This window comes from Schistocerca cancellata, chromosome 1 (genome assembly GCF_023864275.1).
Source record: "Schistocerca cancellata isolate TAMUIC-IGC-003103 chromosome 1, iqSchCanc2.1, whole genome shotgun sequence".
Taxonomy (NCBI): Eukaryota; Metazoa; Arthropoda; class Insecta; order Orthoptera; family Acrididae; genus Schistocerca; species Schistocerca cancellata.
The window spans coordinates 1,094,662,597-1,094,689,835 of NC_064626.1; the positions used below are offsets into that span (position 1 = coordinate 1,094,662,597).

Here is a 27,239-nt window from a genome sequence, read left to right on the forward strand (position 1 = left end):
ATCTGCGAACCAACGGATCCTCGATCCGTGACTTCGACAAGGGCCATCGTGTAGCAACAAAACGCAAAACGGTAGCAAGGACAGGGTCAGCAGCTGTGGCTGTAGCTACACGACGAAAATCAATCGGAAACGATTCGACCACGTCATCGGTTTCCGCATCAATGAACATGCAAGCAAGTTCGGAAGAATCGAATGCTTTATCCTCGGCAACAGGCAAACGGGACAACGCATCTGCGTTTCCGTGCTTAGCAGTGGACCGGTACAAGATATCGTAGCGGTACTGCGAGAGGAAAAGAGACCAGCGAATGAATTTCTGCGCTGTACGTGGAGGTACAGGCTTGTTCGGATGAAAAAGCGATGTCAAAGGTTTGTGGTCTGTAAGGATGGTAAAGTGACGACCATACAAGAAATCGTGAAACTTCGTAACACCAAACACGAGAGCCAAAGCTTCTTTCTCTATCTGGGAATAATTGCGTTGCGCTGACGACAGCAATTTGGACGCAAAGGCAATAGGGCGATCATGCGAACCATCTTTGTGCGCAAGCACAGCACCGATCCCGAAATCCGATGCATCTACCATCAACAAAAGGGGTTTCTGGGGATCGAATGGCGTAAGGCAAGTATTTGAAAGCAACGCCGATTTCAATTGGCGAAAGGCGCGTTCGCATTCCGTCGACCAGACGAACGGAACACCTTTACGGCGTAAGCGATGAAGCGGAGCTGAAATGGAAGAGGCATGAGGAAGAAATTTATGATAATAGTTAATTTTTCCCAACACACTCTGTAGCAGCTTCACATTTTGCGGCGAAGGCAAGTCCTGTATGGCACGGAGGTGCTCTGGACTCGGATGGATGCCTTGGGCATTTATGACATGTCCCAGATACGGCAAGTCACGAGCAAAAAACACACATTTGTCCTTCCGCAAGCGAAGACCATTCTGTCGCAAGACCTGAAATAGTGTTCTGAGATTTTGTAAATGTTCTGCTTCTGTCTTTCCTGAGATCACTATATCGTCCAGATAGTTAGCTGCAGTAGGGACCGACGCACAAATAGTTTGTAAATATTGCTGAAACAATGCAGGGGCGGATGCACACCCGAATGGCAGTCTTTTGAATCTGTATAGTCCAAGATGCGTGTTAACCACCAATACGCGCTGGGATTCTTCGTCCACCGGTATTTGCAAGTACGCATCTGCTAGGTCCAACTTTGAAAAATATTTTCCCGGGCACAGGTTGTCAAAAAGATCTTCCGGGCGGGGCAAAGGAAAAGTAGCAGTCACTAGTTGTGGATTCACTGTTGCTTTGAAGTCCACGCAAAGTCTCAATTTGCCGGAAGGTTTTTGCAAAATCACTAAGGGTGAGGCCCAGAGAGAAGCCTGCACACGTTCAATGACACCTTGGGATTCTAAATCGTGTAATGTTCTTGCGACCTCGTCACGCAACGCGTGGGGAACATTGCGCGCTCTGAAAAATTTCGGTTGCGCGTTGACTTTTAGTTCCAAATGTGCTTCATAGTTCTTAGCGCAACCAAGGCCCGGTGCAAAAATGTCTGCAAATTCCTCACATAGACTAGAAACACTGGCTGAAGGCACAGTCTGGTTCACTGATAGGACCTGATTCACTATAGACAAGTTAAACAATTGAAATAAATCTAAACCAAACAAGTTCACTGCAGCAGAAGAACGAAGAACGTAAAACGACACAAGTTTTGTTTGTCCCTTGTATGTTGCAAGAAGGCTGCACTGTCCTAACACAGGGATATGCTGTCCTGAATAACTAGTGAGCTGAACTTTTGCGGCACGCAACGGCGGTGCGCCCAGTTGTTTGTACGTGGCGTGATTGAGCAATGAGACTGCAGCTCCGGTATCGAGCTGGAACGGTATCACTTGTCCGGCAAAGTCCAAATCTACAAAGAGTTTATTGTCTTGCTGACGACAAGAGCGACTGTTTTGTGCAACTTGAACAGACTCTGGGACAGAATCACTTGCGACGTGACGGGAGTGCCGTCGACGTCGACGCACACTTTTTGTGGGACGAACACAGTCACTGTTAGAAAGAGTAACACTGGGCGGAGTGGCATGAACTACGTGAATGTCCATGGGCGAAGGTTCCCGAGCCTGAGTGTCCTTGGTTCGATTCCGGCGCGAAGCATAGGGCCTGGAACGGTTGTGATTGTCTGATCTGAGCTTTTTCTGGCAAACACTTTGAACATGTCCTTTCTTGTGACAGTAAAAGCAAATAGCTTGGCGTGACGGGCAATTTTCACGCGAATGTCTAGTAGCACACCGCGGGCATGATTTCACTGTATTTGTGTGCTGGCGAGGCACACCTGGTTTAGAGCGCGGCGTCAGCTGCGTCGAAGTGCGCGAGGGCCGGTTACCGGGCCGCGCAGCGCGTCCAGCGGGCCGGTTAATGTTACACACTGCTGGCGAAGCTTCAAAAGATTCCTGAGCACAGTCAAGTGTGTCTTGCCTATCCAATATGTCTATCACTTGTTGAAGGGAGGGATTAACTAGTTTCAAAATCTGTTCCCTTATGCGAACATCAGAAACGTTCTGTGCTATTGCATCACGCACCATTGTGTCTGAATAAGGAAGGCCACAGTCACATTCAAATGCGCAGTCCCTAGTAAGGCCTTGCAAAGTTGCAACCCACTCCCGATTAGTTTGACCGGCCGTACGTTTCGTACGAAAGAACGTATACCTTTTGGCAACGACATTTACTGTTTCTTTGAAATAGGCATCTAAAGCCGACACAATTTCTTCGTAGGACAGAGTAGCTACGTCGCGTCGGGGAAACAATTTCACCATCACACGGTACGTGTGCACGCCGACACAAGACAATAAGTGAGGCTGCCGCTCGTTACCTTGAATTCTGTAGGCTGCGAGATGAAAGCCGAACTGTCGTGACCATTCCGGCCACGATTCTTGAGTGGAATCAAAGGGTCTGAATTGCGGTGCAACAGCATGTGGTGGCGGCGGCAGTGACGAAGCGGCGGCGGCCACATCGGTGTGCAGCGCCCGTTGACCCTGGACGAGCTGTCCCAGGGCATCCAATAACGCCTGCGTCTGCTGATTCTGCAAGCGATAAAATTCGGACAGTACATTTGGAGATTGTGGCGAAGCCATGACACAAGTAAATGTAAGCAATTAGAAAGAACAAAACCCTTTTTTAACTCGTCGCCAAACTGTTGTGGCGTAGCAAGAGCCACGCCACTCGGAGGTAGCCGAAAGGCACGCGATGTAATGCAGACGGGCGTGAATTCTGGAACAGGATAACTATTGAATGGTAGCAAGAAAAGTACGTAGCTTCGAATATACTTAACTTTAATGTATCCTTTGGTATACAGCAATCTTCATGATACAAGTGAGACTCATTAACATACATGCAATGTTACAAATGGCGCCTTGCTAAGTCGTAGCCATTAACTTAGCTGAAGGCTATTCTAACTGTCTCTCGGCAAATGAGAGGAAGGCTGCGTACGTCTAGTCGCTAGCAATGTCGTCCGTACAACTGGGGCGAGTGCTAGTCCGTCTTTCTAGACCTGCCATGTGGTGGCGCTAGGTCTGCAAGTACTGATGGCGGCGACACGCGGGTCCGACATGTACTAATGGACCGCGGCCGATTTAAGCTACCACCTAGCAAGTGTGGTGTCTGGCGGTGACACCACAGAATGGTAAGAAAGTGGGTGAGATCATTTAAAGATGGCCGCACAAATGCGGATGATGAACAACGGAGTGGGCGTCCTTCGGTCGTTAATGAAAGTTTGGTGCAGGAAGCGGACAATAAGGTGAGAGAAAACAGACGCTTTACGATTTCCTCCTTGCGGGATGACTTTCCGAATGTTTCTCGTAGTGTTTGGTATGGCATTGTGACCGAGCACGTGAATTACCGAAAATTGTGCGCACGTTGGGTACCGAAAATGTTGACGGATGTGCACAAAACCAAACGTTTAGACAGTGCATTGACTTTCCTTGAGCGGTACCGACGGTGATGATTTCTTAAGCCAAATTGTTACGGGCTATGAAACATGGGTGGCCTACGTCACACCAAAATCAAAGCAACAGTCCATGGAAGTTGAGCAAGGGCATCGTTTTGCTGCAAGACAATGCCCGTCCGCATGTGGCGAATCAGATCAAAGATCTCAACACATCTTTTCGATGGGAAACTCTAGATCATCCTCCGAACAGCCCCGAACTTGCGCCCAGTGACTACCATCTGTTCCTGCATTTGAAGAAACACCAGGGCGGTCAGAAGTCAAAACTGTGGTGATGCAGTGGTTAACAAGTCAGGCGTCAGACTTCTATGAGGAGGGTATTCAAAAACTGGCACAACGTTATGACAAGTGCCTCAATATTGACCGAAATTATGTAGAAAAGCAGATTAAGGTACAGGCTTCCGTGTAAAAATAAAATTTTTGAGATATCTTAGCACGTATCCTTTATAATTTGAAAACGCCTCGTACTTAGGGAGTGGAAAGGAACCCTGTGGTATTCACTGTGGAATACTTGATGTGTCACAGTAAATTCGCAATACGTGGGAGCCAGAATGTGGTAATCCGAGGAGAAAGACTGACCTCGGAGCATCTCCTATTCAGTGTCTGGCATTGCGGAAGATGGGAAGTACCCGGCGGGGGAGATCTCGCTGGCGGGGAGGTATCATTGATCCCGCATCGGGGTGTGTTGTGGGTCGCTGAGGACTGGTGCGCGTGCGCAGTAAGAGTCGGTCAGTGTTATCTGCTCCGGGCTGGGACGCCGCGCGGCAGTGCGTCGCGTCGCCGTAGCCAGGGCGCACACATCGCCGTCGCAGCACACCCTGCTACAACACAAAACACGTGTGCTCACTGTTCTGCTCTCCTGTGACAGCCGCCACCAGACATGACGTGAGTAACACAGCGCCCCAGTCGCGCGCATCCTTCATACACAGTCGTCTGCTGCCAAAAAACACCTACACATTACAAAAACAGTGAATATAGCGAGGTGCGTCTCAGAGGTTAGAATAGACGGGCTAGAAGAAAATAATAACTGCAGTAATCGGTCTAAGCTCTTGTAAAAGTATGGAAGCGCAACTGTGTGCGGTTAGCCGAACATTTTCGTTCGGCTACTCTTTTTTTTACAGCGAATTAAAGTGATTCAGACGGTAAACACTCGCATCGTCTGGATTGGGTGAGGGCTTCAGTTTCTCAATGCAGAAGGATGAATAGAGTAAAAGTGCGTTTTTTACATCGGTCAGCCGGCCTGTGTGGGCGAGAGGTTCTAGGCGCTTCAGTCTGGAACCGCGCGACCACTATGGTCGCAGGTTCGAATCCTGCTTCGGGCATGGATGTGTGTGATGTCCTTAGGTTAGTTAGGTTCAAGTAGTTCTAAGTTCCAGGGGACTGATGACCTCACATGTTAAGTCCCGTAGTGCTCAGAGCCATACATCGGTCAGCAGTGATAGACTGTTTATGAAATTGTGCCAATCAGATTCACCAGAATCGAAGTTTAAAGAGGTCTTGGAGGCAACTATCTTCTAGGATGCAACGGGCGAGTTACTGACTGAATTTATCCAAGACCATAACAGACGAGGTAGAAGAAATGTTCAAATGTGTGTGAAATCTTATGGGACTTAACTGCTAAGGTCACCAGTCCCGAAGCTTACACAATACTTAACCTAAATCATCCTAAGGACAAACACACACACCCATGCCCTAGGGAGGACTCGAACCTCCGCCGGGAGCAGCCGCACAGTCCATGACTGCAGCGCCCTAGACCGCTCGGCTAATCCCGCGCGGCGAGGTAGGAGACAGAGACATTGCACTCCTATATATACTGCTTCCTGCAGCGTCCAAACGCATTACACATAGTTCTCGTCCTCTTCTGTCTCTCTCTCTCTCTCTCTCTCGTGTGTTGTGTGTGTGTGTGTGTGTGTGTGTGTGTGTGTGTGTGTGTTTGTTTTGTTTGTTTGTTTGTTTATATACCCTGCTAATAAATTAAATCATTGCATCTTTTGCGATCTTTCCTAGTCAACTTTACCTCTCTTCGTAGACGCACCTAGTGCCACCTTCCATATACACTGAAGCGCCAAAGAAACTGGTACAGGCATGCGTATTCAAATACAGAGACATGTAAACAGGCAGAATACGGTGTTGCGGTCTGCAACGCCTACATTAGACGAAAACTGTCTGGCGCAGTTGTTAGATCGGTTACTGCTGCTATAATGATAGGTTATCAAGATTTAAGTGAGTTTGAACGTGGTGTTATAGTCGGCGCACGAACGATGGAACACAGCAACTCCGAGGTAGCGATAAAGTGAGGATTTTCCCGTACGACCATTTCACGAGTGTACCGTGAATATCAGGAATCCGCTAGAACATCAAATCTCCGACATCGCTGCAGCAGGAAAAAGATCCTGCAAGAACGGGAACCACGACGACTGAAAATCGTTCAGCTTGGCAGAAGTGCAACCCTTCCGCAAATTTCTGTAGATTTCAATACTGGGCTTCAACAAATGTTAGCGTGCGATCCCTTGAACGAAATATCATCGGTACGGGCTTTCGGAGCCAAAGGCGCCCTCGTGTACCCTTGATGACTGCACGACACAAAGCTTTACGCCTCGCCTGATGACTGGCAATGACAGGAAACATGTTGCCTGGTCGGACAAGTCTCGTTTCTAACTGTATCAAGCGGATGGACGTGTACGGGTATGGAGATAACCTCATGAATCCATGGACCATGGATGTTAGCAGAGGGCTGTTCAAGCTGGTGGAGGCTCTGTAATAGTGTGGGGCGTGTGCAGTTGGAGTGATATGGGATTTCTGATATGTCTAGATACGACTCTGACAGGTGACACATAACCGTCCTGTCTGATTACCGGCATCCGTTCATGTCCATTGTGCATTCCGACGGACGTGGACAATTACAGCAGGACAAAGCGACACCGCACACGTCCAGAATTGCTGCAGAGTGCCTCCAGGAACACTATTCTGAGTTTAAACACTTCCGCTGGTCACCAGACTCCCCAGAAATGAACATTGTTGTGCATATCTGGGATGCCTTGCAACGTGCTGTTGAGAAGAGATCTCCACTCCCTCGTACTCTTACGGATTTATTGACAGCCCTGCAGGATTCATGGTGTCAGTTCCCTCCCGCACTACTTCAGACATTGAAGTGATAATTAAATCAAGACACTAAGCTGTCGACAGGCTTTGATATACATCAACGGGGACAGTTGAAAATTTGTGCACCGGCTGGGAATCGAACCCGTGATCTCCTGCTTACATGGCACACGCTTTATGCATCTGAGCCACCGAGGGTAACAGAGCATAGTGCGACTGCAGGGATCTATCCCTTGCACGCTCCCCGTAAGACCCACATTCCTAACATAATGTCCACACACTACATTCGTAGTGCCCCTGCCCAATACACTCATTACTCGCGGCAGACAATCTTACCGAGCCCCGTAAGAGTGCGGGAAATGCGTGTGCATCCAGCACAGGAAAAAAAAAATGGTTGAAATGACTCTGAGCACTATGGGACTTAAGATTTGAGGTCATCAGTCCCCTAGAACTTAGAACTACTTAAACCTAACTACCCTAAGGACATCACACACATGCATGCCCGAGGCAGGATTCGAACCTGCGACCGTAACGGTCACGCGGTTCCAGACTGAAGCGTCTAGAACCGCTCGGCCACACCGGCCGGCCCAGCACAGAAAAAGGTCAATGGCCGGTTAGCCTTAACTACACTCCTGGAAATGGAAAAAAGAACACATTGACACCGGTGTGTCAGACCCACCATACTTGCTCCGGACACTGCGAGAGGGCTGTACAAGCAATGATCACACGCACGGCACAGCGGACACACCACGAACCGCGGTGTTGGCCGTCGAATGGCGCTAGCTGCGCAGCATTTGTGCACCGCCGCCGTCAGTGTCAGCCAGTTTGCCGTGGCATACGGAGCTCCATCGCAGTCTTTAACACTGGTAGCATGCCGCGACAGCGTGGACGTGAACCGTATGTGCAGTTGACGGACTTTGAGCGAGGGCGTATAGTGGGCATGCGGGAGGCCGGGTGGACGTACCGCCGAATTGCTCAACACGTGGGGCGTGAGGTCTCCACAGTACATCGATGTTGTCGCCAGTGGTCGGCGGAAGGTGCACGTGCCCGTCGACCTGGGACCGGACCGCAGCGACGCACGCATGCACGCCAAGACCGTAGGATCCTACGCAGTGCCGTAGGGGACCGCACCGCCACTTCCCAGCAAATTAGGGACACTGTTGCTCCTGGGGTATCGGCGAGGACCATTCGCAACCGTCTCCATGAAGCTGGGCTACGGTCCCGCACACCGTTAGGCCGTCTTCCGCTCACGCCCCAACATCGTGCAGCCCGCCTCCAGTGGTGTCGCGACAGGCGTGAATGGAGGGACGAATGGAGACGTGTCGCCTTCAGCGATGAGAGTCGCTTCTGCCTTGGTGCCAATGATGGTCGTATGCGTGTTTGGCGCCGTGCAGGTGAGCGCCACAATCAGGACTGCATACGACCGAGGCACACAGGGCCAACACCCGGCATCATGGTGTGGGGAGCGATCTCCTACACTGGCCGTACACCACTGGTGATCGTCGAGGGGACACTGAATAGTGCACGGTACATCCAAACCGTCATCGAACCCATCGTTCTACCATTCCTAGACCGGCAAGGGAACTTGCTGTTCCAACAGGACAATGCACGTCCGCATGTATCCCGTGCCACCCAACGTGCTCTAGAAGGTGTAAGTCAACTACCCTGGCCAGCAAGATCTCCGGATCTGTCCCCCATTGAGCATGTTTGGGACTGGATGAAGCGTCGTCTCACGCGGTCTGCACGTCCAGCACGAACGCTGGTCCAACTGAGGCGCCAGGTGGAAATGGCATGGCAAGCCGTTCCACAGGACTACATCCAGCATCTCTACGATCGTCTCCATGGGAGAATAGCAGCCTGCATTGCTGCGAAAGGTGGATATACACTGTACTAGTGCCGACATTGTGCATGCTCTGTTGCCTGTGTCTATGTGCCTGTGGTTCTGTCAGTGTGATCATGTGATGTATCTGACCCCAGGAATGTGTCAATAAAGTTTCCCCTTCCTGGGACAATGAATTCACGGTGTTCTTATTTCAATATCCAGGAGTGTATATGAAGATGGTATCTGTCCTTTCGGATATGTCCCAAAGAACAGATACCATCTTCATATACTTCAGACATTAGTCGAGCCCATGCTACGTTTTGCTGCGGCACTTCTGCGTGCTTGCGGGGGCCCTTCGCGATATTAGGCATTCTACCAGTTTATTTGGGTCTTTAGTGTAGCAATGACGTGGTATTTGCAATTCCTTTCCGGTAGTAAAATGATACTGTGCAGTGACAATTCTCTGGACGCATAAAAGCCCATCCATTTTTGACGTAATTCTATGGTTTTTCTCTGCAGATAAAGGCTTAACGGTTATTTGCCGTTGTACATGAGTAAAAAGCTAATCAATTGTTGTTGTCGGTATACCTTGAAAACCAGCGGTTCACTTCGTGACCTCAACGTCATAGACGTCAAACTGATTCGCTGATTGTGTACCCATTCTTGTCTTTTAACATTCTCAGAATAATTGTTGGAAATTGAGAATACTGTGCCATAGGAGTTTTGGCGACTTGTAGAGCACATGAAAGAACGTACACAGAGAAGGCGATGAAAGAGGTAAAATAAAATAGCTATGTATGTGTATTGTCTAGGAAGCCTGCAAACTAAGTTTGCTAGACAAACAATCTAATAGTCGTATTAATGAGTTTTATTACAGTAAGAAAATTGTGTCGCAAGCAAAGGGCCACGAACGAAACAATTCAATGTTCTTCAGTATAGACAATACCAAGTCGGCCCTACATAGAGGGTACAAGTGAAGTGATCTAGCGTTGACGCTGCTATCGAAGTCACTAATCTTGGAGTTGCTATTGAACTGGGCGTCACCAGTCGGTCGCGGCGCTTATGCCCTCTTCACACAGGGGGCCGCTGCCGTCACGTTGTCGTTCTTGAGGGAGGGCTGGTCACCGTGCGATTGGCACACTTCTTCTCAGTCTTCCCATCTCTCTCGTTCCCGACTGACTTTACGTCGTAACGAGATGGACTTCTTGGAGGTGAAGGTGTTACATTAGAAATGTGTATGATGGTTCTTGGACGACAGTGCCTTGATGAAACTTAAAACACAGTAATATCAGACTGACACATCTAAGCCGTCATTATAGTCACCGATAACATCGGCAGGGGCAAATCCATGGTCACACATGGCGAATATCACAAGAAGAGAAAGAAAAGAGTTGCTCAGTTAGCGCTAAGCAACACTCCGTTAGTAGATAAAAGACGTCTGCCAGTTTTTGTATTCTTGAAGCAAGTTTGCAGTCAATGCCGTACACTTCACTTGTCGGAGAGAACATAGTTTATACCTCCTCCTTTATCTTGGACGTGAACAAAATTGTGCTCTGAGAGAGAAAACAGTCGGCCTTGTTTGACAATACGCAAGTATTCGAGTACATGTATTAAAAACACTTGTCGGAGTACCTTTCGATTCACACCTTCAACCACTGGTTACGTCAACTTTCTGAGTTGCCGACCCTCCCACTACTTCCTTGAAAGTTTCCGACGTTGCCTCCCGACAGCAGTCTGTAGTGACTTTCGTTTGCTGATTTTGGCTGGGGTGTTTTTCGGCAGACATCCCATATCTTTTCATATTTTGTACTTACAATAACCCCTGAAAGTTTGTCCAACAACAAAGAAGTACCCTATGTACATAACGTCAGGCGACTGAAAAAAGTACTTTGTCTTTGTCCATTTCCCTGATACGGCTTACCTGCATAAAACATTTTGTTCTTTGTCAGTCTCTCATTTTTAGCACATGATCACTAAATTTCTTCCAGCTTACCATTACTGGGCACTTAACTAGTTTTTTCCTGTCGAATAATTTCAAAAACGCTAGCTAATTCGCTATTGTGGTTCAAGTGAATAGTGTATACAGCGACATTAGCACAATATGTTTTAATTGTGTGGTATTTTATTTTTGACATGTTGATGTTGTCTGACACTTTAATTACAATTTGACACAACATGACTATGTGACTTAGTGTTGTAAAAAGGATATACATCTAGTTATGTTAAAAGATCCGGTTACGACAGCGTATATATATATATATACTCTTTGATATGCAGCCTAATGAGAGGTAGCGACAGCCCAGCATACAGTGCCCAAAACATTTATCAAAAAAAGGGCCACACGCTGCGAAGATGTCAAGTGGAGAGAGTTTATATTGCTACAGTTGATCTCCCCCTTGCTGGCTAGCTTGACAAACGCGTAGACGGCAGCTGAGAGTTTCGACTGACGTTTGGTAGCTCCATATTGCCGTAATACTTCGTGTGCAACGCTGTTCCAGAGAGAGAGTCGCTGTTCGTGTAAATTTCCGTGGCCGGACGCAGGGGACAACTAATTGTACCCTCCTACGTGGGACAAGAAAGATCACACGCTCGCGGAAAAGTAGCCTCCAGCGAATAACGTAGTGTTTGTCGGCAACAGACAACAACAGTGTGGGAACAGGATGGCGTCATCTTGAGGGGGAAACAGCTGCCGCAAATGGAAGCCATCACTAACGACACTGGTTACCATTACCGTGGTTATTAAGAAAACAACCGGTTGAAGTCCATCGTGTACAACTGCGAGCAGTATGCAATCTATCACATGACTGCTACGGTCGCAGGTTCGAATCCTGCCTGGGGCATGGGTGTGTGTGATGTCCTTAGGTTAGTTAGGTTTAAGTAGTTCTAAGTTCTAGGGGACTTATGACCTAAGATGTTGAGTCCCATAGTGCTCAGAGCCATTTTTTTTTTTGCTATCTATCACAACGCGTATTTAATCCGTTTGGATGTAATAAACTCGAGCCGACTGATTTCACTTGCTACTAATGTCCAGCTACTGTCCAGTAATAGTGAAGAAAGGCCGGTTTATTGAAGATGAACACTTCAACCCCTGACTTCCTTAACTTTGTCAGCTGACGTCCTCACTCGTGCAGTCTAGAACGGCTTCAAATGAAAATATTTATTGTATCTACATAAATTAATTCATTCTTTACAGTCATTTTCGTGTGTTGCAGTGAACTTCACTGAGTATGTTCAGTCTGATCCACTTACAGTGAGGCTCAGCTATTTGCGTGTGGAGAGTGCATCACTTTCTTTCAAGCCTGAACACTTAGTTGTTGCAGAAGGTACGCGATTGCAACTCAGGTTTTCAACGTGGCAAAATCTTTCAACGATTTCGTTTTAATGAAAACGAGTGATAATATTTATCAATGTGTGGGATATATTGTTGAGTACAGAGCGTTTCTGTAGTCAGTTTCGTTTTTTGTTTGTGGAATTTCCTTCTATATTAAAGGGGTCTATACAAATATTGAAAGCTATGGAGCCACTAATGCATGCTTGTACGGTGGCTTTCTACTGAAGATGTAGCCAGTTCGATTACGTACGTTTTCTCACAAACATTTAAAAAATCCATCTGATGTTAACAGGTGTCAAGAGACATAAACTAACTACAGTTCACATCCTTTTTTGGTACTCATAATAAACACGATAAACGTTTGAGACACATCTTTAAAAATAACTTCAAAGGACAAATTGTTCAAAATGGTTCAAATGGCTCTAAGCACTATGAGACTTAACACCTGAGGTCATCAGTCCCCTAGAACTTACAGCTACTTAAACATAACTAACCTAAGGACATCACACACATCCATGCCCGAGGCAGGATACGAACCTGCGACTGCAGCGGTCGCGCGGACTGAAGCGCCTAGAACCGCTCGGCCACACGGCCGGCTTTCAAAGGACAACCTCATACGCTTACACTCCCTGATACATAATCGGAAATCCTGTAAGGGAAACGGCACCGTATCGGTACCTGCGAAAAAGTGTACTATTACTGCTGTTCGTTTCGGAAATGGCGCAAATCTTGGCACAGAACGAATTACAATGAAGTATACTAATGATGAAAGTTTAGCGTAAGTGATTTGTTGGTGCGGATGTAGGTTCGTGAGAGTTTTGTAGCAATTTGAACTATTTGAGTACTTGGTACTGGTCAACACAATTTTCTACTGTCCGATTACCACATAATCTCGGCTTGTAACGATTCACAAATTACACGTACTTAAAATGCCGTCGCACGATTACTGAACGCTGCACTATATAACTGCAAAATCACACATATTATTTAAAACCAGACGAAACTAAAAAACAAAGAGACTAACGAAAGATTTCAGGTTAAAATATTGACAAAATTTTGCAGCGATACGTCGCTAACCAAAGCAGATTCACGCATGATGTTTCCGTAATCGAAAAAGGGCTCGCATAATGACTCGAGGTATTTCATAACCACCTCTCGCTTACTGAAACTTATTTGTACCGTTTTTAAGTTACAGCACGAGTCCTTCAGTGAGTTATTCAGCTGGTGCGTAAGCACAAAAAGCAGCGGCTACACACAGCACCGCATTTGTTGCGAGGCTACCGTGACATACTTCGTAGCGTTCCTCCATTTCACGGCTCTTACTGTTGCGTACAGCCCTTTAACTGTTTGCACATTGTGTGCCTGTTTTGTTCAGTTGTTCCACGCCCTTGTTCCCTAAGCCCTTAAAAAAATGAAGCCACGGCGTACGCCGCAGCGATTATTAATTTCTGTTGTAGTTTTCAAAAGATGATAACGCATCGAGAAATATTGTGCAAACTGTAGTTAATGAAGTTGGATAGGTAGCCAGCTTTGGTGAGTGGAGAAGAGTATATAAAATTAGATGATGTAGTAATTTATAAACACAAGTCATTAACGAAATTTAGTTATCATTTACCCAAATATAAGGTAATTACGTGGTATTTCGATACGCGTATACACGCAAAACTCGCACGGTAAGATAGGGGTTTGCTTTCTACAGTATGTATAAAGATGTCACCTAAAATGAACTTCCACTCCTAATTAGATCAGTCTAAGGTTCTGAAAATAATTGTTCGAAAACAAATGTTGCCTAACACACATCCAAGCCCCACGTCTTGAGCTCACGTTTGAAAATCAGTGGCTACACAGGATATACACCCCCCATGTCACTTTCTATTTTCTCCTGACGAATCCCGCACATCATCGTCCGTTGCACTTTTCGGACGACGTGGGTCTCGGCTTACATCCCTACTACAGTCACTATCTTTGCAACACTCCACCAGTCACCACCCCCCCCCCCCACACCCCTCCCCCACTTCCCCCCCCCCCCTCTCTCTATCTTTCTCTCAAAAAAAAGAGACAAATTGAAGTAACATCATTTCCTTTCTGACTTAAAGTGACTTTACGACGTGGCCATTAAAAACTAAACGATGTCTCCGAAGTGAGAGAAAGAACAAGAAAACTGGCAGTTTACTGGCCAATGAATCACTCTCTTGGTGAGGTTTTACGAGTTATTAATTTTGACTGCAACGTAGAGCTAGGCGAAGCAGTGGCTAACACAGTGATGATCGGAAAGAGGGTTAAAGTACCTGTTCGCCCGTCCCGATTTACATTTTCCCTATTTTCTTGAACATCTCGTGGTCAAAGCGGAGGTGGTTGTTTCAGCAGGGTAAGGCCTATTACTTTATCGTCCTGGAAAACAGAACCAGTAACCTTCGTTGTTTGGAAAGCAACGTTAAAAAGCAATGCAGTTCGTGTTCAGCTGTTGTGGCATGTTCTCGAAGCGTTAAAGTTGCTCGATACTGATCAGATGCACCACAAGTAGCTACGAACAGTTCCATTTCACGAAGACCAGAGGAAGTCCGGTCAGCAACACACTCATATCCAGCAGGTACACGTTTCCCGGGGGAAAGTATTCTTAATCGAAGAGCAATATGGGCAGGGGGAGGGGGAAAGGAGGGGTCAATGTCTGTTGCGAAATGCCAGGCATGGCTGAAGATTACGTAAATGCGTGGCGCTGTCAGCAGAACATGGCGATGCGACAGAGACTGTTGTATCTCGCGGAGTTCAGTTCCATCAGAGATAAGCTTGCCAAGAGACACAGTCGTGCAGATTATTCCACCAGGAACGCTCTGTCAGGCGACAGACGACGCACAATTGCAAATGACGCTGCATGCGTCGAATATTTCATTAGTTCAAAAAAATGGTTCAAATGGCTCTGAGCACTATGGGACTTAACTGCTGTGGTCAACAGTCCCCTAGAACTTAAAACTACTTAAACCTAACTAACCTAAGGACATCACACACATCCATACCCGTGGCAGGATTCGAACCTGCGACCGTAGCGCTCACGCGGCTCCAGACTGTAGCGCCTAGAACCGCTCGGCTCATTAGTTCACCTTCCTTCCCTTCTTCCTGTACTTACAATCGGTAACAAGCATTATATTCATTGTTAAGTACAGCACCGGAACCGGGAACTACAGTTTTCCAATCTGATCACTTCATGATGGCTGTGGAGAAAATGCCCTATGTTCGAGAAGGATGTATGTAATATGTGGTTAATAGAAAACATGAAGGAACTTACCTGATGTGCGTATGCACCATATCACAAAGAAGCGAGCTGAAGGCTATTACACAGAACCAAAATCTTCAATAAATGACGTTAAGCGAGCGACAGTCGTAACAACCGGTCTTCAGGAGTAAGAAAATCTGACAGAGTTCCAGAGTTTGTCAAGATGGGAAAGACAAAACGCTAAAAAAAACGAATCCACGATGTAAATCAGGAAGACGATTCCAACTGCTCCTGATCGCGCTAGTCCCACCTTGGAGCAGAAAGTGGTACAGATACGCGATGGAAGAAGAGAAAAATGGCTGAGGGTGTTTCTAGCTACCTACCAAATTCCTAAAATTCAGCGGAATTGAATGACAACTATATATATCCAGTCAGAAATAATAGACTTCTTGTAGGAGAGGACGAAGTGGTGACAGAACGGGGAAGAATCAACGCAACTTTCCCTGCGGAGTAGAGCAACTGTAAATTTGACAAGCGGATGATAGAATTGTTCACTGTTGCTTCGTAAAGCGTCTTCATCACATTTAACATGTTAATGTAAGAACATATCTGAAGCTGATACTCGGTAACAAAGTTAAGAGGCCAAGAAATACCTTAAGCTTCCGGGAAGATGAACTCGTGGAAGAAACGGGAATAAGAGTATGGTATTATAATATCTAATACGAATTTTTTGTATGATTTGTTCAGCCCTCAAATGAAATACTAGCGAAAAGCTCTACTACATAGTTGATCAGATCTGTTATAACGTAGGACTTCGTGTAAAGAATACTTTGATTGGAGATGATTAAAGTTGTGCCTTAGATATATTTCGTGAATAAGCAAAAGGGGTTGGTGCAATATTTTCTTTGCGCCTCACGTCCCCAACTATCGATCCGTGCCACAAAAAAAAAGTCTAAAGAGATCGAACAAAGAGCATATCGTGTATGTGTCACTAATGGCCATGCTTTGGGGAAGAACATCTTTTCAGAAGAACCACCACCACAGAAACGTTATGAAACATTTCTAATTTGATCAGCTAGTCAAAACTGATGTTTCCGGTGTAGCAGTATCTACCATTATGAGCATCTATTACTTTATAATGCAGTTATACATTTGATTATATGCCACGAGCAAACATTGTTTCTTTGTGTCGATCCTCTCGTTTGCAACGTTACATTAAGTTGGCAAGCCGCGGTTTCCTACCCTATTACTCAATCGAATGTAATAGGATAGAAAAGCAATTATTTGCAGCATTTGCCAGTATCTAGATATAGGTCCCACTATAACGCAGAAAGGCACATGCGACTGTATGGAGATGAATAAAATTATTCATTTTAAATGTTCAGGTATGGGACGCTGTAATGATCTTTCGATGTTTAAAATTTTCGCTGCTTAGTATAACGAAGTTGTTAACACCAAAAAAAGGGGGGAGGGTGGAGGGAATATTACACTGCCACTAAACCATCTACATCTACATCCATACTCCGCAAGCCACCTGACGGAGTGTGGCGGGGAGTACCTTGAGTACCTCTATCGGTTCTCCCTTCTATTCCAGTCTCGTATTGTTCGTGGAAAGAAGGATTGTCGGTATGCTTCTGTGTGGGCTCTAATCTGTCTGATTTTATCCTTATGGTCTCTTCGCGAGATATACGTCAGAGGGAGCAATATACTGCTTGACTCTGCGGTGAAGGTATGTTCTCGAAACTTTAACAAAAGCCATCGTCCTCTAATCATTGCAGTCCTTGCTATTTATTTTCAACAACTATCTGAACAACACAGCAGAAATACTCGTTCTCAACAAAGTAAACTTCTGTCTGTACCACTACAGAAGGCTGCCGTGTTCTCGAAATCATGTTCGGGATCAAGAACCCAACTTTGGAACAATCTTCCTCAAAAATTTTGAAAAATTGAAATCGTTATTAGAAAAATTAAAATCGTTTCACACTCAAAAAGACAGTCAATGACCTACCTTCTATTTTGCAGTTCACTATCCTCAGACCTCTAACCCCTCCACTTCATCTACAGAGTTCCCTATTGAAATTCACTTCTTTCTTAGCAGCCGCAGTAACTTTAATTTCAATCCTCTCCTCTCTTTCGTTGTCCATTCCGCGTTTCTAGTACCAAACAAGGCTTCAAAAGCGCTAAACAAATCATTCTCAATGGCTCCATTATTTTATTATTATTATCGGTTCCATTATTATTATTATTGAAAATATAACTTTTATTAATAATGCAAATTATTATGATTGTGGTTATTACGTAGTATTTTTTTGTATGTGTTGCTCCTGGTAAGAGAGACCCTGAATGCCCTAATGTGGTCGGGTTCGGTATAACCGAGCGGTTCTAGGCGCTTCAGTCTGGAACTGCGCGACCGCTACGGTCGCAGGTTCGAATCCTGCCTCGGGCATGGATGTGTGTGATGTCCTTAGGTTAGTTAGGTTTAAGTAGTTCTAAGTTCTAGGGGACTGATGACCTTAGATGTGAAGTCCCATAGTGCTCAGAGCCATTTTAACCATTTCTGGTCGGGTTAAATAAACAATAAATGAATAAATAAGTGAATAAATAACTTTTGCTAGTCCACATTTTATTAATAGGAAATGATAGTTTTAGGTTATACATTAGGTACCTGTATTAGAGCCCAAAAAGTGTTACATACCAAATTAGGTACAAAATGTCATATTTTACGTACTTCCGTAGTCGTAAATTTTACGAGGGTTTAGTAATCAAGGGTTAAACGTCCTAAAGACATAAAAGACCCACTTTCAGTTGACAACTGCGTTTCGTACGGGGTCATTATACATGGTGTGCCATAATTAATGGCGTAAACGCGTACAGTTGAAAGTACACGATACTAGAAGCAAAAAAGTCTCAGTAAACATAGGGCCGAAAATGCATACCTTAAGGGCTACGAGCAATTTTTCATCTTCGATACTGTGAAACAAATCACTTCTACTGCAAGTTCTTTGCTTTCCATGTTTTGGGAAGTGGTAGTATGTACTAAAACAAGAAAAAAAAGGTCCAGTAAACATGTGCTCTAAAATGCATTCCTTAAGAGCTATGAGCACTTGTTCATCTTTGCTACTTTGAAACACAACTCTTCTAATGATGAAGTGCTCGTAACTTTTAAGGTATGCGTTTTAGAGCACATGTTTGCTGGATTTTTTTTCTTATTTTGGTCCATACTACCACTTCACAAAATATGGAAAGCAAAGAACTTTCACTAGAAGAGATTTGTTTCACAGTACGGAGATGAAAAATTGCTCGTATCTCTTAAGGTATGCATTTTCGACCCTATGTTTACTGAGACTTTTTTGCTTCTAGTATCGTGCAGTTTCAACTGTATGCGTTTACGCCATTGATTATGGTACACCCTGTACAGACGGCCGACTCTACTGAAGCGTCACCTGGCTTTTCTAGCAAGAAAGTTTTCTATACATTTTTGTGAAAGCTGATCCACTATTCACGCAGAACTTATCGGCCGTTTACATTCCTGTTGGTTTTGTGTCATAAAGTACATGTGATACCTGCTGAGGAACTATTACCCAACTGGAAGAGTTTAGATCTGACGTAATAAATGTCACCTAATGTCACAGAGTAATAAAAACCTGTAGCCCCGAAGGGAAAGTGCGATTGTTGGGAAAGGTCTCCGTTGGTAGTTCCCTACGACCATTCGCATCTACAAAGTGACTGTTTCCTTGTGCCTCAAAGTTTCATTCGCTAGTTTCTCTCCAAAAAACTCAGTTGCGTCTTTCATTCATTTTGCATTGTCACATTTCTTATCACTGTCGGACTTAAAATTAGTTTTGCTAATCAGCTTTCCTGTAGGGGAGTGTTGAGAAACAGAGAATGTAATAGCTTAATTTAGTTCTTCTACTTGAAGTTTGGTTAAAGATTAACACTACCACGAGAAAGTTTCCCCCATCTGTCGCAGCCGACTGCCGTATATTGTTACGTAGGATGGACGGCTCGCCGTGTACAGAATCACACTCCATTTAAAAGCTGGATAACAACAGGTGGCCAGACATACCATCCTGGACCATGTTTTCACTTTGAGATATAGAGGCCACCGCCCTATCAATGTACCCGAGCTCACCGTACGTCATACGAGAGGTTAGTATCGCTGGAACGTCGTCTGACGCTCGAGGAAGCGAGAAAAGTCGCTTGCACTGACTTCTAGAGAATTATTGTGACGGTGCTTGAAGTACTACATAAAGCGATGTATCTCAGTTGTCAACAGAACACCGTTCAAAAAAATGGTTCAAATGGCTCTGAGCACTATGGGACATAACATCTCAGGTCATCAGTCCCCTAGAACTTAGAACTACTTAAACCTAACTAACTTAAGGTCATCACATACATCCATGCCCGAGGCAGGATTCGAACCTGCGACCGTAGCAGTCCCGCAGTTCCGGACTGAAGCGCCTAGAACCGCACGGCCACCGCGACCGGCGAACGCCGTTCACACAGGTGGCGGAAATATTCTCATACAGGAGTTGTGCTACACAGAACATAGGAGCCCTTGTTAAGTTTCCATGGTGTCTCATAAGCGAACGGTACTGTGATCTACTGCCCATGATACTCACCTGTATCACCAGTACCATTCGGCACTTGGAGGTAACCTACACTTTCGGCAGGAGATTGCACTATCCTAACATTCCCCAATTGTCAGAATTGTTTTGAAGGATAATTCGCTGACATGAGGGAGCTTCTGGCTTCCAACGGGTTCTGTCATAAATGCCGTTGCACTCAACTGGAACCCATCGACGAGACTTGGTCCTCTAACGCTTCTTGCCTTCAGCCCCGACCAGTATGAATGAATTTTGAACGGCGATTGAACAGTCATGGACAAAGTTGTTTCTCCAACACGTCCTGTAACTTGCGGAGTCCATGCCTCGACGGGTCTCCACCGCCATTCGGATGAAAGGTGCTGCTGCTAACTACTAGACCGGAGTTTCTTCTGAGTGCATTTGGCTTCTGAAGAACAATGTATATTACTTGAAGAAATATAGCTATCAGCAACTTTTTGTATAGCTTTATTTATGCCAAGACATGTTTCTGGATTTCGCCCGTCTTCAATTGGCGTAATGCATCTACATCTTCGTCATTATAAGGTTTTTATCGACTGCATTTTGTAGCTCCTTTCTCCGCTGTTATATGCATAGTACAAATATTAAGGTTTACTCACATGCTGACGCAGCGCGTCTTGCACAAATGAGGCTAAAGAAAAAGTAGCTGATTTATGCAGTCCTTTAAGTAATTGAATTCGCAACCACGGGACTCCGCCACCATTAACATGGATAAATTAATGAGATTTGATAGTGACAGAATGAGTGTTTCACCATGCAGGACAGTTTGTTTAATTAACGTTCTTGATAGATTAAGACTGTGCCGGACCTTGTCTTTTTGTGCTCTACTGACCAAAGCCTTCCACGAACCGCCACGGCATGCTGCAAACTTCATTGTACCGAATGCTTCTAAGTTTTCGTACGCAGTGAAGTTCTCTTAGGGGCTATCTGGCGCCTTCTTAATGCGCGAAACCTGGACTACGAATGCGACATCTTACTGGCCCTTACTGGGAAAGACTTAGGATTCCAGTTGCATGAATGAAAGAGCATAAATCACATCTGAAAAGGACACGGAATGTGTGTATATCGCCTGAGTAAACGGGGTGGTGTAATCAATCCAATGCAAACTGTGATTGTGCAGCACCGAACCAGACCTCATTGTCGAAGAGTGTAAATTGAGCCTAACAGGATGAACCAAACGAATTTCATGGGTACACCATCATGCCTTGGTTCGATAAGAAGACTGGACGTTAGTATATAACACTTGTTTGCTAGTTTAATGCAACATTTCTATCTTTCTTCTACTTTTCGTTGTATTTCATGTGTACTGTTATACGATTGGTACATCTACATCTACATACATACTCCGCAATCCACCATACGGTGCATGGCGGAGGATACGTCGTACCACAACTAGCATCTTCTCTCCCTGTTCCACTCCCAAACAGAACGAGGGAAAATTGACTGCCTATATGCCTCTGTGCGAGCCATAATCTCTCTTATCTTGTCTTTGTGGTCTTTCCGCGAAATATAAGTTAGCGGCAGTAAAATTGTACTGCAGTCAGCCTCAAATGCTGGTTCTCTAAGTTTCCTCAGTAGCGATTCACGAAAAGAATGCCACCTTTCCTTCAGAGACTCCCACACGAGTTCCTGAAGCATTTCCGTAACACTCGCGTGATGATCAAACCTACCAGTAACAAATCTAGTAGCCCGCCTCTGAATTGCTTCCATGTCCTCCCTCAATTCGACCTGATAGAGATCCCAAACGCTCGAGCAGTACTCAAAAATAGGTCGTATTTGTGTTATAAGCTGTCTCCTTGCAGATGAACCACATCTTCCCAAAATTCTACCAATGAACCGAAGACGACTATCCGCCTTCCCCACAACTGCCATTAATGCTTGTCCCACTTCATATCGCTCTGCAATGTTACGCCCAAATATTTAATCGAGGTGACTGTGTCAAGCGCTACACTACTAATGGAGTATTCAAACATTACGGGATTCTTTTTCCTATTCATCTGCATTAATTTACATTTATCTATAGTTAGAGTTAGCCGCCATTCTTTACACCAATCACAAATCCTGTCCAAGTCATCTTGTATCCTCCTACAATCACTCAACGACGACACCTTCCCGTACACCACAGCAACATCAGCAAACAGCCGCACATTGCTATCCACCCTATCGAAAAGATCATTTATGTAGATAGAAAACAGCAGCGGACCTACCACACTTCCCTGGAGCACTCCAGATGATACCCTCACCTCCGGTGAACACTCACCATCGAGGACAACGTACTGGGTTCTATTACGTAAGAAGTCTTCGAGCCACTCACATATTTGGGAACCAATCCCATATGCTCGTACCTTAGTTAGGAGTCTGCAGTGGGGCACCGAGTCAAACGCTTTCCTGAAGTCAAGGAATGTGGCATCCGTCTAATATCCTTCATCCATGGTTCGCAAGATATCATGTGAAGAAAGGTCTTTGCAGGAGCGATGCTTTCTAAAGCCGTGCTGATGCATGGACAGCAACTTCTCTGTCTCAACGAAATTTATTATATTCGAACTGAGAATATGTTCGAGAATCCTGCAACAAACCAATGTTAAGGATATTGGTCTGTAATTTTGAGGATCCGTCCTTCTACCCTTCTTATATACAGGCGTCACCTGCGCTTTTTTCCAGCGCTGATTAGGTAAATCGTTTCTACTAAAGGGCAAGTCCGGGTTAGCATCACCTAAGAGCACAGTTCCTGTCGTTTCAATATATGAAAGTACGGATTGAATCCTTCCATAATACGAATTTAGAATGATGTGCAGACATATCAGTTATATGTCAAGCTTTCTGAACCCAGTCTGCCAAAACACGTTATTTACTCTGGGAAAACCTCGTCACCGGTCACATTTTCTCCACCAAGCTCGCCAAACGAGCAGCGCTGTTGAGCAGTAGTAACTGCTTTGAATGAATCACTAAAAGCGCCGAGTAAAACACGCACAATGCGAACAGGGCGACCTTGCACATCGAGAGATGCTGTAAGAATCTCCCAGAATGGACACGAACGAGGTCGAGGAATGCGCTGTTACAAAATAGCACTGGTTTGTTCAGAGAGCACTGCTGGAAGTGCAACCTCTGGTTCTCGTAAAAGCTTCAAAATTCCACGCTAGCAATTTCCAAGGAACTCACGCTACTTCGATTTAGGAACAGGATGCATATGGAAGTGGAAAAGCCCCCTGATACTTGTCTTCGTTTAGAAACATCCTTTTGATTCCTTCAGGTTGGGCGGTACAGCCTCCATACTTTTAATGCAGCGCTCTAGAATGAAATGATAATTAAACCAAGACCCTACGCTGTCGACAGGCGTTGATATACATCAACGGGGACAGTGGAAAATATATGCCCCGAACTGCACTCAAACCCGGGATCTCCTGCTTACATGGCAGACGCTGTATCCATCTGAGCCACAGAAGGCACAGGGGATATTGCGACTGCAGTGACTTATCCCTTGCACGCCCCCCTTGAGACCCACATTCCCAACTTTATGCGCACACACTACATTTGTAGTGCCCCTGCCCATTACACTCATTACTTGCGGAGACAATCTTACCGAGTCCCGTAAGAGTTCGGGCAATACGTGTGCTTACGCACAGATGAAGCACGTCAATGGCCGGTTAGCCTTAACTATATGAAGATGGTATCTGTTCTTCCGGACATGTCCGGAAGAACAGATACCATCGGAGACCATGCAGCGCTCTAGAATGAAATGATAATTAAATCAAGAGCCTACGCTGCCGACAGGAGTTGATCTACATCAACGGGGACAGTTGAAAACGTGTGCCCCTACCGGGATCTCCTGCTTACATGGCAGACGCTCTAGCCATCTGAGCCACCGAAGGCACAGAGGACAGTGCGACTGCAGGGACTTATCCCTTACACGCCCCCGTGAGTTTCTTTTAAAGAACGCCTTGGTTTCCACGAGACTTATTTTAAGCTAGTACCTTATGAATAACGACAAGGTGCTTTCAAGGGTCTGTTCATTGTCGACTGTAAATGAATGTGGACACATCATTCTCGTGCCTACTACAAAACAAATCACATGTCAGTCACAGTTACGCATGTAATAAGTATGCGAATAGCTGTGTATGTGTGGTTTGTGGATACGATACCAGATCTCTTGTACAATGAGGACTGTGTTAACCGTAACTATACATACGTGGGATTTGTTTCGTGCTATTGTGGAATAAGCTCTCATTTGCAACTAAATAGTAGTTCTAAGTAAAGCTTTAATTCGCCACAGCAGCCTGATGAGAACGATGCGGTTCCTTGGTGTCGTCGTAGTTCCTCTTGTTATTTGCAATTATTTCTTCAGTCCGTGTTCCTTTCAGCTGTATCTCGTTGAGGTGCTAAATGACTCAGCTTCGATGGAAAAACATGGAGACGTTACAATGCATATATGTTCAGGTACTGTATGACGAACGGTGGTCAGTTTGACAACTCACAAACGTACGGTAAGCAGTAGTTCTTCGGTAGCCTCGAGGGCCGCAGCCGCCGGCGTGTAGCGTTCGCCTGACCTCGCCACCTACCTCCGCTCCTTCGCTCGCCCGCTGACTTGTTTACACAGCTTTTTATTGCTAGCGGCTCTAGCCATGTGCCGCTATGTGCTTGGAGGTGCGGAAACAGCACCACGAACTACTTATGGTCCTGCGCATCTCACCAGTTGGGAATCGTGTACTGACTGAACACGAAATGCGAAAATTTCGAAGGTTGTTAGGGACATTTTCCGGGTGTTGTGGCGTAAGGACGTTTGGTCACCGGCGAACTTTTAGACTAATTGCATTTCGTTTGAATTCTTATCCCCAGTTTTATTCGTATCCCTATGCACAGAATAGTGCCTGTGACGACGGTAAGCGCTGTGTGTTGCTCTGGAAACAAACTTATTCCTCATGACGAAAGTAATGCCTACTTTGCTATCGCCCTCAAACTTGCAATCGCATTGCTTAGGTCATCCGTCCCTGGACGTACACACTACTTAAACTAACTCATGATAAGAACAAGACACACATCCATGCCCGAGGGAGGACTCGGCTTCGTTTTTCCGGGTGCTTTAGTAGCACGTTAACTGCCATACACAACGGTATGGGTGAAGGTGATCGGGTAACAAACCGAATAAATCATAATTACGTCATTTCTCTGTAACGAGCCATTGCAGATCACGGATCCCTTATGCGAAAATACTGAAATTGTCGCTGATCGGCCTACGGAACTGTGTCGGAGTTTGGGTTCACCGTGTGTCTGTAGTGATGCGACTACGTCGCAAATCGATAGAGTGTGTGCAAGAGGATATTTTTCATTTTACAATGTATTTCGTGGCGTGCGCAGGAAGAATGATTCCTCCTACAACCAACACTAAAACAGTGGAAGGAATATAGCGTGGAAATAGCATTTAGGTCCAATTTTGCGAACAGATTATTTCGAATTAAGCTTTTGTCATAAGGTGGGCTGAAGACGCAGATTTTCCGTGTGTGTGTGTGTGTGTGTGTGTGTGTGTGTGTGTGAGTGAGTGAGTGAGTGAGAGAGAAAGGGCCGCTCGGTTTGAGGCGTCATGTCACGGAATGCGCGGCCCCTCCCACCGGAGATTCGAGTCCTCCCTCGGGCATGGATGGTGTCTTGTTCTTAGCATGAGTTAGTTTAAGTAGTGTGTACGTCCAGGGACGGATGACCTAAGCAGTTTGGTCCCTTAGGAATTCCGTCTCTAATGACCTCGTTGCCGACGGGACGTTAAACACTAATCATCACCACCACCACCACCACCACCACCACCACCACCTTAGGAATTCACACACATTTGAACAGAGAGAGATTTCATTTTAATGGCAGGCCGGAGTGGCCGAGCGGTTCTAGGCGCTACAGTCTGGAACCGCAAGACCGCTACGGTCGCAGGTTCGAATCCTGCCTTGGGCACGGATGTGTGTGATGTCCTTAGGTTAGTTAGGTTTAAGTAGTTCTAAGTTCTAGGGGACTGATGACCTCAGCAGTGCTCAGAGCCACTTGAACCATTTTTTTTATTTCAATGTTTGTCTCGTTATCTCTAATTTTTTGGAGAGAGAGATTTTTAACGTTTGTCTCTTTGTCTCTAATTTTTTGCAAAAAGGCAGCTCGTGGCTGCATACTGCTGAGCACTGACTCGTCGCCTAAACAAGAGGTGGCTGGATACGGAATTAAGGAGCAGCGTACATTTTCTGTTTAACATTACTGGCCAGTTGCTAAACGTCGAAGATGAATAGTTGCCGAAATAACTTCAACTATTTTAGCCGCGTAATTTTTTATACTTTTTCTTCTAGATTTCATATGGAAGAACACCAGTATCTTTGTTGTGGAACTTCCATGTGCTCTCTTCCTGCCTAAATACGGCCGGCAGGGCATTCTTGAGAGACAGCCTGATGTTGAAACGTGGATACAACTTGCGCAGGGGATAAATAACACGTCTTCGTGACTGTTAACTGTTCAGAAATCCTAGGCGTACCTACGGGCAACGAGTGTGTAAAATATTAGTCTGGGGTGCTGGTACTCTCCATACGATTAAAAAGAGTCTTGTGTTACTAATATATTGGGTACTTACCTGAATAATACAATTGGAGCTATTTTTGATCACGTGAGTCGTTAACTACTTCACGATAAAGCCATTCTTAATGTAACCATTAAGAATCCAATGAATATTGTAGGGTCTTCATTAGTCAAATTTTTTATTTTCTCAGATGAAAAAATCTCATTATCACGGGAACTTAGAACTTGATTTCTCTTATTTACAGCTATACTTTCCGGGGTTTTTAGCGGACGGTACTGTAACATTTACTGAATTTTTGACTGGAGATTAAGAGATAGTCTTTCACAGGTACATATCTGACAGTGTCAGACTAAAATTACGAATCTTTCGTCTTGAGATAGTCTTTCACAGGTACATATCTGACAGTGTCAGACTAAAATTACGAAGCTTTCGTCTTATATTTCCTATTATCAACACTTTATGCCTAAATTCACCATGAGCAATGCACTAACATACACGAAAATTGCCTGCTCGGTTGTTCGTACTCCCACTCAAGAGGTCTCCATACATTCCGTCGCGAATTCGAAGTATACGGCAACAATATACTGGAGAGGATGGGTTTCTTTTAGTGAACTACG

The 27,239-nt window shown here is 45.3% G+C and overlaps 1 protein-coding gene across 1 annotated transcript in view; it reads left to right on the plus strand.

The window, feature by feature from the left end:
• Window positions 1–4,727: 4,727 nt before the first annotated feature.
• LOC126091602 (epidermal retinol dehydrogenase 2-like) overlaps window positions 4,728–27,239 on the plus strand; it is a 137,948-nt gene continuing 115,436 nt past the window's right edge. Inside the window, exon 1 of the mRNA XM_049907075.1 lies at window positions 4,728–4,881. Within this exon, the coding sequence (XP_049763032.1) occupies window positions 4,877–4,881 (5 nt within the window). The 5' untranslated portion in view covers window positions 4,728–4,876. The remainder of the gene's footprint in view (window positions 4,882–27,239) is intronic.